At 58.0% G+C, this 18,085-nt stretch overlaps 1 protein-coding gene across 1 annotated transcript; it reads right to left on the bottom strand.

The window, feature by feature from the left end:
• Positions 1 to 8,305: 8,305 nt before the first annotated feature.
• On the bottom strand, positions 8,306 to 17,865 carry Fscn1 (fascin actin-bundling protein 1). The gene is made up of 5 exons (XM_076840021.1): positions 16,928 to 17,865; positions 10,706 to 10,862; positions 10,495 to 10,616; positions 10,053 to 10,220; positions 8,306 to 9,609 (listed from the first exon to the last, which is right to left on the bottom strand). The coding sequence occupies exons 1-5, from the start codon at positions 17,757 to 17,759 to the stop codon at positions 9,407 to 9,409; spliced, it is 1,482 nt and encodes a 493-aa protein (XP_076696136.1). The 5' UTR covers positions 17,760 to 17,865; the 3' UTR covers positions 8,306 to 9,406.
• Positions 17,866 to 18,085: the final 220 nt, after the last annotated feature.

Raw genomic sequence — 18,085 nt, 5'->3', positions numbered from 1 at the left:
TGGCCTTGAAGGCTGTGGTGGGGTGTTTTTCTCCCCGCAGGTGGGCAAAGAGGTTTGCCAGACAATCAACGGTCAAATCCTCCTGACACCACCATTGGGTTTAGGACTCCAGGAAGGGGAAACTCACCAATCGAAGGCCGGTGGTGAATGGAGTTCTGGGGGTCGAGAAAATGGGTTCAGGTCGTCCGGTGAGTGGCACTTCCGAAGGAAGAGGGACCCAAAAGTGTTCCCGGGTTTCGGCACCAATGAAAGGAAAGTGACCACGACACTCAGAGCAACCAAGAGATTTTTTTTTTTTTTTTTTTTTTAGAGAGAATTTCTAGTATTTATTTTTTTTCAGTTCTCGGTGGACATAGCATCTTTGTTTGTATGTGGTGCTTAGGATCGAACCCGGGCCACACGCATGCCAGGCGAGCGCGCTACCGCCTGAGCCACATCCCCAGCCCAACCAAGAGATCTTTATTGCAACAGTGCAACAAAGAGAAAAGAAAGAAAGAAAGAAGTGGTGGGGGGGGCAGCTGGGGAAGGCTTTTATAGCCCTTCTGCTGTGCTGCCTAAATCTAACAGGGTCTCTGGGTCTGCAAGCTGCCTTGTTGGCACACAAGGGGGTTAAGTGCTCAGCCTTGAGTGTCAGGCTGAGTGTTCAGCCTTGAGCCGGGGCTTGGGCATTTGGGCTTGAAGCAAACAGGTGATAAAGAATCAGACTGAGGATTTGAGTGGCCAGGTCATCCTGCAGCTAACTTTGTTTGGCATATCCTGCAGACAGCTTACTCAGCCTGTCCTGCACCTAACACTGACTCTGCTCTGAGGTCACTTCCCGGCCCCACTTCCCGGCCCCACCTGGACCCCAGGCTCGTGGCCTCCCACACCCGATGATTCACTGGCCCTACCTGATCCGCCCAGACCCACCCGCCCAGTCACCAGGTCCTGCCCGATCTGCATCTTCAACTGCTGCCTGGGTCCTCTCCCCAGGTGGCACTGCAGCCTCCTGGTTGGACCCCTGGCCTCTTGGCCTCTATGGCTCCCCCCTCCAGCCCTCACCTTGTAGCCAGAAGGGACTGCAGGAGTCTGTGATGAACGAAAGGAACCCATCTCTGGCAGCATTTGCCCAAGCTCCTCACCCAGAGTACAAGGCCCCCGGAGTCCAGCCCTGTTAGGCTTTGGCCCCCAGAACCCAACACCCTCGCTTTTAGAAGGGCTGGCAGGGAGCTTTCCCCAGAGATGGCAGCCACAGTAGCTCCTGTTCCACATTTTTTTTGCGGGGGGAGGTACTGGAGATTGAGTCCAGGGGCACTGTGCCACTGAGCTACATCCCCAGCTCTTTTTTATTTTTTATTTTGAGTCAGGGTCTTCCTAAGTTACTGAGGCTAGCCTCAAACGTGTGATCCTCCTGCCTCAGCCTCCCGAATCACTGGGTTTACAGTTGTGCACCACCATGCCCAGCTCTTCTTACAACACAACCTTGGATGGTCCCATGGAGTGGTGGGCATCTGCAAATTCTCCCCTTGAATGTGGGCAGAACCTAATGCCTTTCTTAGCCAATGGGAAGCAGCAGAAGTGACACTGAATCTTCCAGGGCCAAGTCATAAGGAGCCTCCAACTTGCTCCTGGTTTTCTCAGGAACCATCTGCCATGCTGGGAGGAAGCCCAACCTGCCCATTTGAGGAGGCCCCACAGAGAGGAGAGGTGTAGGCATCCCAGTCAATAAGCAACATCAACCAGTAGCCATGTGTGACGATGACACTCCAGACAGTTCCAGAAGGTTCCAGCTTCCAGCCTTTACATCTTCCCAGAGGAGTTCCCAGACAAGCTTTCCCATTGAGTCCTCCTGACTCAGCCATCCTGGGTGGTCTGGAATGACTCCTCTGTGCTGTTCAATCACATCATGAGCTCCCAATCCCTTGTATTCAATACCTTCCTGCCTACAGCATCTTTCTGTTTCTTTTAAAACAAAATGCACTGAGAAGAGTCTGAACACACCCTGGCGGGTCTGTACTGAGGCCCAGCCCCTCCAGGCCCGCCCCTCACTGCAGGTGCCTGAGCTGAGGAAGCACAGGGCCCCTCCAGCTCCCCTCACCACCCAAGGCCCCCAGACATCTGCTGACCCGTCTCCTGACCCGCAGCTCCCTGGAAAGCAATGCTCCCATTGTCTATTTCTCTGAGGGTGGGCAGCAGCTCACCTGGGGGCCAGATGAGTGAGGGACTGAGCTGGTCTTGTTCCAGATAAGAATGGAAGCCCTGGACATTTTTAATAACATGGCCACATCCGTCTGATCCTAGACTCTGGAACAACCACGTGATGCCAGTGTTCTTGAGAACTGTGTTCAACCCATGCCGGGATCTGTGGCTTTATTTCATGGCTCCATTTGACAGATGAGCTCAAGATCACACCCTGAGTGGAGGGGCCCGGGTCCTCCTGACCAGGGCTTGGAGCTTGGGGACCCTGGGCCACCCTCTTGCCACACGGCTCTCATGACACCCACCTTCCTGAATGAGGCGATGGCTGCAGGCACTTGGGCATGCAGGATGTTCATGTTCTCAACTTGAAGCAGAAAGCTCCGGATGCCACTGCAGGTGCTGGGGAGGGCACAGAGGTCCTACAGGGCTGGGGGGAGGGCAGCGCGACCCAGGAATTGCTCTCCAAGCAATTTACCCCAGAGACTCCCACAAAGGGGCCTTACACACAGTTGTCCCATACAGCAGCGTTTGCATTCATGACGTGAATGTCTGTGAGCGGGGGATGAAGCAGATAAGACAAAGCATCCACAGAGCCCAGTGCAGAAGACAGAGTGAGGCCTGCTGGGGCCGATAAGGAAAATGCACATTTGTTAGGTGACAACTCAAGAGCCTGCCGTGGGGAGCAGCTACCCTGGGTGCAAGAAAATAAAACAGAACAGTTTCACCCATGGTGGGAGTATAAATGGGTGCTACCGCCGTGGCAAACAATGTGGAGGCTCCTCAAAAAATTAAATATAAGCCAGGAGCAGTGGCACACCTCTTTAATCCCAGTGCCTCGGGAGGCTGAAGCAAAAGGATCACAAAGTAGAGGCTGGCCTCAGCAACTTAGTGAGGCCCTAAGCAATTTAGTGAGACCCTGTCTCTAAATGAAAAATAAAAAGAACTGGGGATGTGGCTCTGTGGTTAAGTGTCCCTGGGTTCAGGAAAGAATTAACATCTAATCCAGAAATTCCACTTCTGTGTGCAAACCAAAAAGAATTGAAAGCAGGCTCCCTGAACTCATCTTCATGGCACCAATATATATATATATATATATATATATATATATATATATATATATATATATATATATATATATATATATATATATTTTTTTTTTTTTTTTTTTTGTACCAAGGATTGAACCCAGAATTGCTTAGCCACTGAGCCACATCCCCAGACCTTTCATAGTTTTTATTAAAGACAGGGTCGTGCAAAGTTGCTCAGGGCCTCCCTAAATTGCTGAAGCTGGCCTTGAAGTTGCGATCCTCCTGCTCAGCCTCCTGAGTAGCTGGGATTGCAGGTGTGCACCCCCACTCCCCGCACAGTAGCCGCGCCAAAAGGTAGAGGTAGCCGCGCCCCTTGTGGATGAATGAATGGTTCACCCACACAATGGTTGACTCCTGGACCTTACAAAGGAAGAACACTAGCAGGGTGTGGTGGTGTATACCCAGCAGCTCTGGAGGCCGAGGTAGGAGGATCGAAATTTCAAAATCAGTCTCATCAACTTAGCCAGGCCCTGTGTCTAAATTTAAAAAGGACTGGGATGTGGTTCAGTGGTTAAGTACCTCTGGGTTCAATCCCTGGCATAAAAAATAATAACAGGGCTGGGCTGGGGCTCGGTGGTAGAGCGCTTGCCTAGTACAGGTGAGGTCCTGGGTCCCATGCTCAGCACCACATAAAAACAAATAAATAAGATAAAGGTTAAATTCTTAATAATAAATAGAAAGGAGATATAAAGAAAAGATGAGCAAAAGATTCTATTTCAGAACTTCTGCATGATTTCCCAGACCTGTCACTCCCTAAGCCAGTCTCTCTCCCAGGCCCATCATTCCCAATTTTCTAGAAAAACCATAAACCTACCTGTGCACTGTTCATTAACCCCAAATAAGTCAATTAAGACAGATATGATATTTTAAGGAGCCAATAGGTTTAGGGGACTTTCCAGCGCTATCTACTGATTACATAATGAAGACCATGTCAGCCTGAGGATCTGGAGACTGACCAGGCCACCAGAAGGTCACCAGATACCATTCCCACATACCTTGCCATACCCGCCCCCACCAAGTTCCCTTTAAAAGAAGAGCTGGCAACCCCAAAACCCATCTTTTACTTTAGTCTGGCCCCCTGTTCTCCTTGAATTTGTGTCTCCTGTCTATGTGGGACTGGTGGATGCTGAAATTCTTTTGATTCCTCAGGTCCCGAGTGGAGTTCCCCCGTCCCCCTGGGAACTCCCTGGACCCTTTTCAGGGACACTCCTCTCCTGTAACAGAGGGACCATGGAACAGTGACTTAACAGCTGACACTTACTCTTTCCCAGTCCTGGAGGCTGGGCGTCTGAGATCGAGGCAGTTGGCAGTCTCTCTCAGGGCTCCAGACGCCATCCCCGCCATCCTGGGTCCTCACAGGCTCCTCCCTCTGTGGTGGGCATCTGTGGCCCATCCCCCACACTTTTTCTTTTTTTTATTATTACTAGGGATTGAGCCCAGGGGTGCTTCACTATTGAGCCACCTCCCAGCCCTTTCTTTGTATTTTATTTAGAAACAGGGTCTCTCTGAGTTACTTAGGGCCTCATTAAATTGCTGAGGCTGGTTTTGAACTTGCAATTTTTCATGCTTACAAGGCAACACCACCACACCCAGACTTCCCCTCTTATTTTTTTGATACCAGGGATTAAACTCAAGGGCACTCAACCACTGAGCCACATCCCCAGCCCTATTTTGTATTTTATTTAGAGACAGGATCTCACTGAATTGCTTAGCGCCTCACTTTTGCTGAGGCTGGTTTTGAACTCAAGATCCTCCTGCCTCAGCCTTCTGAGCCACTGGGATTACAGGCGTGTGCCACTGTGCCTAGCCTATACCTTCTTATAAGGACCCCAATCCTTTTGGGTTAGGGCACTCCTTAATGACCTTTTTTTACTTATTTGTTTTTGCAGTGCTAAGGATAGAACCCAGGTCCTCACCCATGCCAGGCAAGTGCTCTGCCTCTGAGCCATACCCCAGCTTATAAAACTTCATTTTAACTTAACCTCCAAACCGTCTCAGGTACTGGGAGTTAAGACTTTTTTTTTTTTTTTTGATAGCAGGGATTGAAACCAGGGACACTTAACCACTGGGCCACATCCCCAGCCCTTTTTATTTTTTACTTTGAGACAGGGTCGTGTTGCTTAGGGTCTCACTAAGTTGCTGAGGCTGGCTTTGAACTTGCGATCCTCCTGCCTCAACCTCCGAGTCGCTGGGATTACAGGTGTGTGGCACTGCACCCAGCAGGAGTTAGGACTTCAACATAGGAATCAGGGTGGAGGGGGACACAATCCAGCCCATTACAAGGACCGAACTAATTAATATGTGTAATTAATATGTGTAAAGGGATTAGCATCTGGTGCATAGTGAGGGGTGTCAATCCCTCCATCTGGGAGACCCCATCTATTCCCTTCTCCTTTCACTGCCCCCGGGGTGGGTCTCAGAGCCCTCCCCACAAGCTCAGGGAGGCCCGGATCCCCACCACCCACTGCTCCAACAGGAACACTCTAGCCCCAGCAGTGTCCCTTCCCAGCACCCCTTCCGGGTCCCCAAAGTCATCATTTGAGGGAAGAGCACTAGCCGATCACAGGAGTGAGGTGGGCTCTCCTCCTCTCTCAAGTGGGATAGGCCTCATGGGCCTGAGGGTCCTCCCCAGAGGCCCTGTAGAAGGAGTGGGGTGCAGAAGACCTGGAGGGGTGTCCCATGGAGACGTGTCCTGGAAGCCCACAGTTCTCACCCACCAGAGACCTGCGGAGTCCTTCTGGGGCTTAGTCCCATTCCAGTGAGGGCCTGGCCTTTGGACAGCAATGGGGCTGGGGGGCCCAGGGAGACTGCAGGGGTGGGGTGTGCCCAGGGAGACTGCGGGGGCCCAGAGCTGTCCCAGCCTGCTCAGTTTCCTGTTTCCCTGCCCCTGAGCAGCTAGGATTGTCTCTCCTTTCTTTGCTCTTTCCCTGGAGTGCCATCGAATATTTCCCCTTAGTGATCTTTTGTGATCACGGTTAACCCCAAGTCACCTGGAGTCCTGGCCACAATTGTTTAGGCTCCCCGGGGACTCTCCAGGCCTGCGTTCCCATCTGTGCAATGGGGATTTGGGACTTTTTTGTCACCGCACACTGCAGGCTTGGTAGAGACACCACTCTCAGAGTTGGGGGGTCCTTGATGTCCCCTAACTTGGCTGGGAGAAATGCAGAAGTTGGGGCACAGGGGACAGGTTTGTATCCTGAGAGCCAATGTGGTACAGGCTGAGGACTGTGTGTGTGTGTGGGGGGGGATTGAACCCCAGGGATGCTCTCCCACGAGTTACATCGCCAACCCTTTTTATTTCTTATTTTGAGACAGGGTCTCCCTAAGTTGCTGAGGCTGGCCTCAAACTTGCAATCCTCCTGCCTCAGCCTCCAGAGCTGCTAGAATTACAGGCATGTCTGTGGTTGTTGTGTGCGCAGATCTTGTGTCTGTGTGTCTATGCGTACAACATGCCTCTGGACACACAGTGCACCTACTGTGTGTGTGCATCTGTCTACACGTATCTGCACTTGCCCGTGCATCCCCTGAGTCTGTGTGGGTGCAAGTTCACAGGCGTTCATGTGTGATAGAGCACTGTTTGTGTACAGAACCCCTGAGAAGCAAAGGAGACTCGGGCCTCAGCTGGACCCAAAGTCCTGGAAACCCCGCCCTGGGAAACCTCAGAACTTGTCCCCACAGAAGAGACCCCCAGGAGGGAAAAGGCCAGGAGGCAGGGAGCAGGGTGCCCAGGTGAGTCTGGTGTTCCCTGTGGACCTCCAGAGCACCCTCCTGTCTCCCCCCTCCTCTTGCCTCCACGTGGGTCTGGGGGGGGTCCCCCGGACCCCAAGCCAGACCTTACCTGGAACCACACTGCCTTCCCCCTACCCTGGGAAGTTCTGTGGCCCTACAGGTCCCTCTGCCCAGGGCTCTTCTGTCCCTTTCCCTGGGTGAGGCACCACCCATGGGAGAACTAGGAATGTCCCTCTTCACCTCCCTCAGACCCTGGGCTGCAGCCACCCGCTGTCACCTGGAGTTCGCCCACTTCTGCAGAATGAGTTCTGTAACAGCTGGTGGCACCTGGATGCGGGGACCAGACCAGGGCCATCCCAGAGTTGGGCTCTGCCTCGGGAATGGCAGTCTCCCTCCTGCCCCACCCCCAAGGTGGCCCCCATTGTAGTCTGCATTTGGCTCTTGAAGGTTTCATCTGTCCTTCCTTGTCACTGACACTTCTCTGGCTTCCGGCCTGGCTTCAATGGGGTGGAGCCGCAGAGACCCCTGAAGGCCAACAGTCCTTTGTGGCTGCCACCTGCCCCTGTCAATCTCAGGACTCCCGCTCCTAGGGACGGCCAATCACAGAGCGGGCCGCCCTGTTCCGTCATCAGCGGCCAATCAGCATGCCCTCTGGGCCTCAGACAGGTGGGGGCCATCACCATCTTCCATCCTGGCCTGGCTGGTGGGCACCTGCTGGTAGGTGGCCCACCACGCAAGGGTGTAACTCTGCTCTTCGCCTCAGTTTCCCCCTCTGTAAAATGGAACCCTAGGGATACCCTGGCATGAAATGGAAACACACAAGGCCCAGTTCAAGGCCTGCCCCTCCGGAGTCCCTGCAGAGGCTGGCCCCATGGAGCTCAGCCAGGGCAAGGGCATGGGCTCAACATCCAGGCCCACTGGCCTCAGTCAGTTTCCTGTCTGCCTGGGAGAGACCCGCCTCCAAGCTTAACCCAGCCCGCATGTGCATTGCATGTCATTTGTGGGGTGTGTAATTTAATGTTGGGGAAGGGACCCCTGGGCAGGAGCGAATTACCCTTGACCTGCACTTGAATATTCGGCACGCAGAATGGGAGTGCGAATCCCACCCCAGGCCCAGTACTCAGCCCGCTCCTACTGGGAGCCCGGGGGTCTGGGCAGAGGGGGCTAAACCAGAGTGCACCTCCTTGGGGAGCCTGGTTCAGAGCTCCTGGCCACCGGCTGCAGCCAGGGCCTGCCTGCCTTCCAGGTCTCCCCACCCGTCCCAGCCCCCACCAAGACACAGGCTGCTCAGGGGTGCAGACTTGCAGTACTTTATTTTGCTTTTTTTTTTTTTCCAGTTTGAAGCTACTATCATGAACATTTAGAGTTATACAAATGACACTTACAAAAAATAAAAGACCAAGACACCCAGAGTGAGATGCACGGTGGAGGGGAGGCCGGGGCAGGGTGGCCGGGACCTGGAGGACTCAGGCTCACCCCAGAGCTCCCAGCTGCAGGGAACACCTGGCTTCTTCCTGCCCAGGAGACCCGAGGTGTCAGACATGGAGCACCAAACGTGGCAGGGCTCTGGCTGAGGCATAGGGGCCCAGGGCTGGGGGTGGGCAGAGGGAGGGAGGAGGGCACCAGCTGGGGAGGGGGAGGGCAAGTGCCAAGACCCTGCCAAGACCACTCACAACTGCAACCAGGCTTGCCCGGGGCGCCTCCAGCAGTGACATTTAAAAAAAAAAAAAAAATACTGATTTGGTCATTTTCTGCTTCCAGTCAGGCCAGAGTGGAAGGGAAGAGACAGGAACAGGGCATCCCCAGCCCAGCCCAGCCCAGAATGCCCCGGGGGCAGGACCTGCAGCCTGCTTAAAGTCAGGGAGCAGAGACCCTGCCATCCAGCCAGGACCCCAAACAACACACACGGGCAAGTCTGCCCCGGCTAGGTCAGCCCCACGGGAAGGCCACCCTCCTCTACAGGTGTGCAGGACTAGGCTCCATGGAGGAGTCCCCGCTGGCTGGCTGGGGACAAGCACCCAGCTCCTGGGGGCAGGAAAAGGCTGCAGGAGGGAGCAGGAGATTCCAGTTAAGCGTTCCCGCCATGCCCAGGGGCCTGCCAGGCCACACTGCTCCGCAGCCACTTCCCGGGAAATAAGGCTCAGAGTCGTCTGAGGTCAGAAGAAAGAGGTGGCAGCCTTGTCCCTTGGCACAAGAGGGCAGAGGGACTCGAAGTCCCTCCAAGGGATGGGCTGCAGCTGCTGACCCCTGGGGACAGGGGAAGGGAGTCAGTAGGGGCAACAGGTGGGGGCACCGTTTTTCTCTGGGGTTTCCAGTTTCAAAGGCAAGGGGCTCACCAGCTGCCACAGGGCCACCTGAAGAAGAGGGTTAGCAGGAGGGACTGAAGGAGCCCCCAGGCAGGCCAGGGTGGCCTAGTACTCCCACAGCGAGGCGGGATCGATGGTCTCCGCACAGGCCTTCAGGACCCCCGCGTGGTCCCCCTTCAGATAGCGCCCGCCCACCTTGATGGCCACCTTGTTATAGTCGCAGAACTCGAAGAAGAAGTCCACAGGGACGTCACTGCTGCTGGTGACGGAGGAGTCACTGCCCACCATCCAGTACTTGCCGGTGGAGTCTGGGGAGGGAGGACCCGTCAAGCTGTGTCCCGCTGACCCCCACCCACACCTGCCCTCCAGCTCCCACCCCGCACGGCCATCCTCCTCCTTTTCAAGGATCAATGCCCCCCACCAGCTTCTAGAACTGACTGGGGTCCCCGTGCCCCGCAGACCCTCCTGCCTACACTAGACACATGGAGCTCTGAATCCAGCCCAGCTACTGTGGAGTCTGGGGTTCAGTCTGGCAGCTGAGGTGTGTCCAGCCAGCCTCCCCCGACTCACCTCCCTGCTCACCTCCCACCCTCCGCGTCCCCCTGTCCAGGGCAAGCAGGTAAGTCCCCCATACAGACAAGAGGGAAAGCGTGGTTCCCAGGGCAGGGCGCTGGTGGCCACGGGACACCCCTCCCCTGGGGCCAGGCAGGGCCACAGTGCTCCCTGGCTGGCACCTTCCAGAAGAACCTGCCTTTGATGTTGTAGGCGCCGTCATTGAACTCCAGCTGGAAGACGTCGTAGTTGGAGCGGTTGGCATCCAGGGTGCCAGTGACCTTACGGCAGCCGATGAAGCCATGTTCCCCACGAAACACGATTATAGGGCGGTTGATCAGCTTCATGAGGAATAGCTCCGAGTCCCCTGTCCCAGGAGGAGAGGGGCAGTGAGCCTCATGAAAGGGGGCAGGGTGGGAGCTGGGACAGCCAGGGTATGGCTCAGAGAGGGAAAGCCAGAAGCTGGGGGGTCACACAGCAGCCAGCTCTTGGGTAAGCAGGGGCAGGGCCAGTTTGAGGGGTGCGCAGCACAGTGTGGGCTTCAGGTGGGGCTGGTAAGTGACCATGGTGTGCCTGACCCTCCTGGCTATTAGGGCAGTGCCAGGGAACCAGAGACATGGCGTGCGCCCAAAGGCAGCTACCTGCTGTCTCCACCGAGGCGGCCAGCTGCCCATTCTTCTTGGCGGTCACAAACTTGCCATTGGACGCTCTCAGGGTGATGCGCCGATCTCGCCACTCAATGTCAAAGAAGCAGCTGGCGTTCCTGGGGGTGGTGGGATAGGGTCAGGGCCGCCATCTGGGTGGCACAGGAGGAAGGGACGAGAGCACGGGCAGGGGAAGGGGGCCACTCACTTGGTGGACGCGGTGGACTGCACACCCCCGGTGGATGTCAGCGTCCAGTACTTGCCCGTGTGCGTGCGGAAGGCACACTTTCGTGTATCCCGGTCGATCTCCAGCTGGAAGGTCTCCTGGTCAGTCTCCTCGTCCTGATTGGCAGACAGATCCATACCTGTGGAGAGGGAGCCCTTGGCTGGTACAGAGCACCTTGTGTCCCCCAGTTCTGGACCCACTGCCCTGCCATCACACATCCACACACAGGGACACCACAGGGAAGGGGCCAGGGAGACCCTCAGCCTGCACATGAGTGGCAGCCGTCAGGACCCAGTCACAAAGGCTGGGCTGACAGTCAAGGGCCCAGCTCGCTACACCATTTCCACCTTCTACCTCTGACCACAGGATACTCTAGGGGCGCTGGGGGTGGTGGTCAATCAATGCCTGTAATCCCAGCAGCTTGGGAGGGTGAGGCAGGAGGATCACGAGTTCAAACCCAGCCTCAGCATTTGTGTGAGGCCCTTAGCAACTCAGCAAGACCCTGTCTCTAATAAAAATGTATAAAAACGGGCTGAGGATATGGCTCAGTGATTATTCACCCTGGGGTTCAATCCTCAGTACCAAAAAATGGAAAAAAAAGAATATTATAAGGGCTGGTGGCGCAGCGCACATGCTCAGCCTGCAAGAGTTCCTGGGTTCCTTCCCAGGCACCAAAACCAAAGCAAACAAACAAACAGAAGTGACACCTCTGAACAAATCACCCCCAAGAGGTTCTCTGGAGCCAGGTGAGGAACCTTCCAGTGGCCTGGGACTGGGCAGGAGAGACTGAGTGTATGTTGTGGTTATGTAAGAAATGGCCTTGATTTTTTTAGGTACAGATGGAAGTATTTCAGGATAAAACGCCCTGGTGTCAGGGATTTGCTTTAAATACAACCAAAAACATCACATAAAGGCACAGATGGAGATATTTTGGCAGCACATCACCGGTTGGGGGAGGCGGGGTGCAGGCGGTATATGGGGGTTCGTTACAGTCTTCCTACTTCCAGAATGGGTGAGATTTAAAAGAGTAAAACACGAGAGCGCAGGATCCTTCCAGAACATTTAGAAAACTCGTCACACCCCCTCACCGCTGAACACTGGGCGCGGGATACCCCCACTGTCTGTTACGCACGTGTGTGCTTCACCCACGTGTGTGCTGTGTCTGGGCCTGGGAGCCGTGTGACATCTGTATGCATCAGGAAAGAGCCCGGGTGACCATGTTGATCCTTGGGAAGGCTCCTCCCCCCCCACCCCCCACTGCAGTGCAGCCCTGTCATTTTGTCCCTTGATTCCTTTAGTGAAAACCTGGAAGAGGGACCTCTGGGGGCCTTGAAGAAGCAGGGCCCCAAGGGCGTGGCAGGTATCATCCCACAGAGGAGAGGACAGCTGGCGGATCTTGGAGCCTGCAGCGGAAGGACTCACTTTCTTTTCTTTTCTTTTTTGGTACCAGGGATTGAACCCAGGGGTGCTTAACCACTGGGCCACATCCCCAGCCCTTTTTTATTTTTTATTCAGAGACAGGGTCTCACAGAATAGCTTAGAGCCTCAGCTAAGTTGGAACACCCCCGCCCCCGGCCCCATGATCCTCCTGCCTCAGCCTCCCGAGGCACTGGGATTACAGGCTTGCAACACCCACCTGGCAAAGACCCACCTTTAGTTCACATCCTCCAAGTCTGGGGGTGCTGCTGCCATCTGAACCCAATCACATGTCCCTAAGTGCCAGGCAGAGGAGACCCTCAGCCCTCCTTCACAAAGAGGGAGACTGAGCCTGAGGGTGCATGTCCTTGGACCAAGGTCACAGGGTGAAAAAGTAAGGTCTGTAGCTCTAGGAGGGGAGGGAGCAGACTCCTGGCCACGCCCTCCTTCCCCCCACTGTGCCTTGGGTCTACTAAGGGATGGGTGCAGCCTCCTCCTGACAGTCCCAGCCTCTGCCCCTGCCCCTCTTAGAACCTCTGGGCCTCTCACCTGTCCCCTGGGCCCCTGTTGGTGACTGGACCCACCACCAGGCCCCAGGGAAGCCGGGGTCTCTCCTTGCTCAGACCCCACCCAGTGAGAGGAGCCAAAGCCACAGGGTTGCCCTATGGCCACAGCTACACAGGGCACCTCCCACCGTCCCCCTCGCCCGCCCAGAAAGGGGGTGCGCATCTGCAGGCAGGCCTAGCGTCCATCAGCCAGGCGAGCTGGGCAGGGGGTTCAGGATCCTGTTCTAGGAGGCTGCATGGTAGGCCCCAGCCCGCCCCAGCCACAGAGCACCACCGCCCAACACGGTGACCAGAGGGAAGGAAGGGAACAGGCAGGAGGGAAAGCCCCTGGGGACCACCCCAGCAGCACAGAGGGGCCCAGGCTCCCCAGGAAGGACAGTAGGCGCAGGAAAGAGGCTGAGGGCACAGGACCTGGGGCTGAGGGCCTCGCAGACGACCAGGGCACCACCAGCTACACCTGTGCAAGAGTGGACCTCAGCAACCCCAGTCCTCCCAGCAACCCCATGAAGTGACACCATGCTCCTCCTCCCAGACAGAGGAAGACAGGGAGCTCCTGTGGAGGCCACTACTGGCCCAGGGCCAGGGACGGCCACCATCTGCTTGGGTCCTCACACCCCACCCACGGAATTGCCCCCAGGCCTCAGAAAGTTTGATGAAAGGCCTCAACCAGACAGGGAGGCACCCGAGGTGGCACCAGGCACCCTGGGTGACACCTTCACTGAACCCTGCCTCAGCTTCCCCGCCACCCAGAGTGTCTAGTCTCTCCATCCCGCCAGGATGTAGGGAGGCTTCCGGGGCCTTGTGCCAAGTACCCCCAGGTCCTCCCACCAGGAAGGGCTGGGGAGGGGAGCGGTCCCCACACACCCAGGCCCTCCAAGGCCTCACCCAGCCCCCAAAGGCCCCACTTGGCCTCGCTGCCTCTAATTGGGTGCTGTTACCATGGGAACGGGTTTCCTGTAGGATTTATCTCTTCAACAGCAGCACAGAAAACCTGAGTCACAGGCTCAAGGAGCCCCGCGGAGCCAGGAGGCTCCTCAAAGGCGCCCAGGACACATCTCTTGCCCTCTCCAGGAAGCCCTGGGCCCCTGCCCGCCCTCCATCCTGACCCCTGCTCCCAGCTTCTCTGCCACTCTCTGGGGGGGGGGGCCTCAAAAAGGGCACTTGCTCCCTGAGGTCACCTTCCTGAACCCCCTCCAGCCCTTAGGAGCTCCCAAGTCCCCCTGGCTTGTCCAAAATAGGCACTTCCCCTGAACCCATCCCGATTAGGGAGGGGGCTTGGAAAACCCGTGGCCTCACCTGTGTCCCTCTCTCTAGGCAGCTGGGAACCCCTGAACCCCTTCTCCATCTCACAGGCCAGCCCCTGCCTCAGGGAGAGAACTCATGCACTCTCGCAAAGCCCAGCCTGACAGTCCCTTGGAATAGCTGGGACAGGGCACCTCAGAGCCAAGCTGGGGGCAGAGCTCAGATACAAAGGCGAGTGGCAAGAAGAGAGGCGAGACCAGAGGAGTGTGCTGAGCCACGCAGGGCAGCGTCCTGAGCAGGAGGGAGATGCCACCTGGGTCAGGGCTTGTTCACAGGCTAACCGGGCCCTGCTGTGATGTCTCCTCCCAGGAGCACGGCCTACCTGGGGAGTCTGCGCACGGCCCAGTTGGGGAAACTGAGGCTGGAAGGCAGGAGGCAGACTCTTCCAGGAGCACCCGGCCCCCGCAGACCCAGCCGCACACATCCTGCAGGGATGATTCATATCCCCAGCCCGCCGGCCCCAGGATCCTCCTCCTTCCTGACTGGCGGTTCCCAACATGTGCGGAACCCAGGCCCGCCTTCCTGCCACGAAGGCCTATCCAAGACACACCCCCACCCCATGGAGGTTCAGGATCCTGTGTCCCCTCCACCCCTGGAAGGCCTGAGGCGGCAGCGTTTGCTGACACAGTGGAGGCTCAGCCTCAGACCCCCAAGCCTCCCCATGCCCCATTTCACATCCCTTTAAACACCAAGATGAGCCAGATTGGCCTTACTTCAATTTCAGGCTCCTCCTGAAATCATAACTGAATCAGCTTGAATCATAACTATGGTGCCCCAAGTGAGCTGTACTACAGAGAGGTGTCTGCCCAGGCTTGCCAAAAAATACCCTCAGGCTCTCTGTTCCTCCTCGGGCCCCCAAGGACTAAGGTCACCTGCTCCAGTCCCATCCTCCCCAGGGAAGGAGGCTCTGGACACAGCCCAATAGTCACAGAGAACATCTGTGTTAATGAGTACCATCCAAGTCCTGCGGCCCTGCAAGTCCCTCCAGCCCCACCTCCCAACCTCCCAAACTTCATCCTAGCCACGAATTTCATCTGTGCCTTCCTGCCACAGGGCCTTTGCACAAGCTGTAGCCACCACTGTTCCACACACTTAGTATAGCCACGTCACTCTCAAGGTCAGCTCAAGTGTCCTCTCAGGAAGGAGCAACCTGCCCATACAATCTGAGACCCTGATCCTGGTATCCCCAGTCTTTTCCTTGATATCTCAGTCATGTCCCCAAGAGAAGGTAAGCTACATTTCTCCACTCACATCTGGGCACATCCTCAATGTTTACTAAACAGGTAGAAATCCTGATCCACCCAGAAGTGTGAGATGGGAAACAGAACGCTGGCAACCACAGGGGTGCCCAGATAAGGGCACATTCTAGAGTCAAAGGTACCCAGTCCTGCAAACTGTTTTCTTGCTGCCTGACGCAGGGCAAGTGGCTTCACCTCTCTGGGCCTTACTCAGGCCCCTCCCAAGCCTCCACCTTTACCTCACTGCCAAAGGGGCCCAAAGTCAGCCAGGAGAATAGCCAGGAGAATGGCCATCCGAGGACCCCCTCCACTGGGAGGGAACTGACTGGGTTCCCATCCAATTATCTCCAAGGCTGGGGTCCAACTGCCCATTCAGGAGCAAGACCCTCACAGGCCTCTCCAGGGGCCTCTGGCTGCAATAGCTTCTTGGCAAAGGAGAGGGAACGCCAGAAGGCAGAGACGGGGCCAGTGGGGAGGATCTGGGAAAGGAGGCAAAGAGGGGGGCTCACTTCTGGCGCCCAGACCCGTCGGAAATGGCCTGCCTGCGGGAGGCCCTGGAAGGGACGGATCGAGTTGCCGCCAGTTGTTCCCTGTAGGGTTCTTGGGCACGAATCCACTCAGGGGTAGGGGCTTCCCCGGGGAGTCGGGCTGGGGCTGGGGTCCCCCTCCGAGCGCCCAGGCAGCTCGGACGCCCGCTGAGCGGAGCGCCCGAGCCGGGAGGCGCGCGCGTCAGGGCACAGGGCGGGGTGCCTGGCACACTGCCATCCGAGCCACGCTGCTGGCCGGCTGCTGTGCGAGGAGTGAGGCTGCCTCCCAGGGCGCCTCGGGACGGGACATTGCGCCTGGAGAGCGTCTATGGCCGCAAGGGAGCTTCCTCCGCAAGAGGACCCTCCAGAGCCGATCCCCTCCCCCGCCCCGCCGCATCTGGTTTTCCCATCTGCAAAGACCAAGCAGGACAAAGGGGGAGAGGGAGGGCCCAGCGAGGCGACCCGCCCCCTGCTCACAAAGGCCGCGGCCTCGAGCGCGGGGCAGGCGAGGGAGGAGGGGCTGGGGGAAGGGCAGACACTCGGGAAGCCCCCCGCCCCCCCCGCCCCGCAGGCCCCGACCCCGCCCGGCAATGGGAGGAGGTACACCAGGTCAGGCGCGAGGGGAGGTGGAAGCACACCCCGTCGGGATCAAAAGCCCGGCTAACCTCCCCCACCTCGCCAGCGACAGGAGAAAGGGGGTTGGGGGCCTGTGCCAGTGGTGACCGTCGCCTCCGCCCTCTATCTAAAGGCCTGCGGAAAGGCGGACCCACTAGAGCAAAGGGGCGGGGGCGCCCAATCCCCAAGAACTGGGAGGATTCGAGGCATCAGCGCGCGTGGGGAGAACCCAGGTTGGGTGGGGGTGGCACACAGGGCGGCTCCAAAGCTGGGCCTAGGGGGCCCCACGACTCCAGCCTGGGATGGGAGGCACGTAGCGGCGCCTGAGGATGGGCGAGGCCCCACCCCTTTGCCCCCTCCTCTGGGCGGAAACACAAGTCCCGTGGAGGGGCGAGGTGGCCTGTACGCCTAGCGCAGGGCACTCAAGGAACTGGCGACAGCAGCGGCACCGCGGGCTGGAAAGGGCGGGAGACTGTAAGGACGCGGGTGGGGTGTGCTTTGTGCACCGACCGGGAGACGCGGGGCGGCGTCCCCACTCACCCTGGCGCGTGGACACGTTCCTCTCGTTGGCCGCCTGCAGCACGACCTGGGCGCAGCTTTGCTCCAGGGCGAAGAGCTCGTCCTTGCCCACCTTGGTGGCCTTGCCCGCCTTCAGCGTGCCACTGGGCCCAGACGGCGCCAGGTAGCGGCCTTCGCAGTCGCGGAAGGCCACCTTGCCGGAGCGGAACTCCAGCGTGTAGCCGGTGGCGGGCTCGGGGCGCGCAACCAGGCGCCCGTCGTGGCGCAGGAAGCGGTGGTCAGCGGTCTGCACGCTGTAGCGCTGGTCCTGGAAGGCGAGCGTGATCAGCGAGTCGACGCCCCAGGGCACGTCGCGGTCCACCGCGATCTCGTCGGCCGGCCGTGCGCTCAGGTGCGCGTAGCGCTTTCGGGTCAGGCTGTAAATGTTGACCTGCGGGTGCATGGCGATGTGCACGCTCCACTTCTCGGCCGGTGACACGGTCTGGGCGAAGCACGACAGGCGGTCCTCGGTGCCGCCGAAGTAGCGCCGGTGCGCCTCGGACTGCAGCGACCAGCGGCCGTCGTCGTGCGCCACGATGAGAAAGCGGCAGTCGGCGCCGGGCACCTCGCACTCGCAGGTCACGTTGCCGTCCTTGTCCGCTGCCAGGTAGCGGCCTAGGTGGCTGCGCAGGCACACGGCTGCGCTGCCCGCCTCGTCGGGCGGCTGCTCCAGGGTCCAGATCTGCTTCTTCTTCAGGCTGCTGGCCGACGCGTTCACCTTGAACCCGAACGCCTCGGCCGTCAGGTACTTGTTGCCGCAGTTGATGAGGCCGAACTGGATCTGCACGGCCTCGGCCGTGCCGTTGGCAGTCATGGTGGCGGCGGGCGGAGGCCCCGGCGCGGCCCGGAAGGTGGGTGGCGGTCCCCGCAGCGGCTCCCCTGCTCCTTTGTTTAGCGGCCGCGGCCCGCGCGCACCCTCCGCAGCGCTCCACAAAGCCAGCCCGCCGCTCCCGCCCGCTTTATAGGCGGGGTGACGTCAGCGCCGCGAGGCCCCGCCCCGTCCCCGAGCTTGGCAGGGGAGGGCCGGGCGCAGACTCTGCGGAGGGCTGCCCTGGGGGCGCCGGGCGCGGCTTGTCACTCAGCGTCCGTTCCTTCACCGCCGGCCTCTGCAGCCCTCGTTCCTCCCGCAGCCGCTGGCTT

The sequence above is a fragment of the Callospermophilus lateralis genome, chromosome 19, assembly GCF_048772815.1.
Source record: "Callospermophilus lateralis isolate mCalLat2 chromosome 19, mCalLat2.hap1, whole genome shotgun sequence".
In the NCBI taxonomy this organism is placed as follows: Eukaryota; Metazoa; Chordata; class Mammalia; order Rodentia; family Sciuridae; genus Callospermophilus; species Callospermophilus lateralis.
This window is presented reverse-complemented; position numbering and strand designations above follow the sequence as displayed.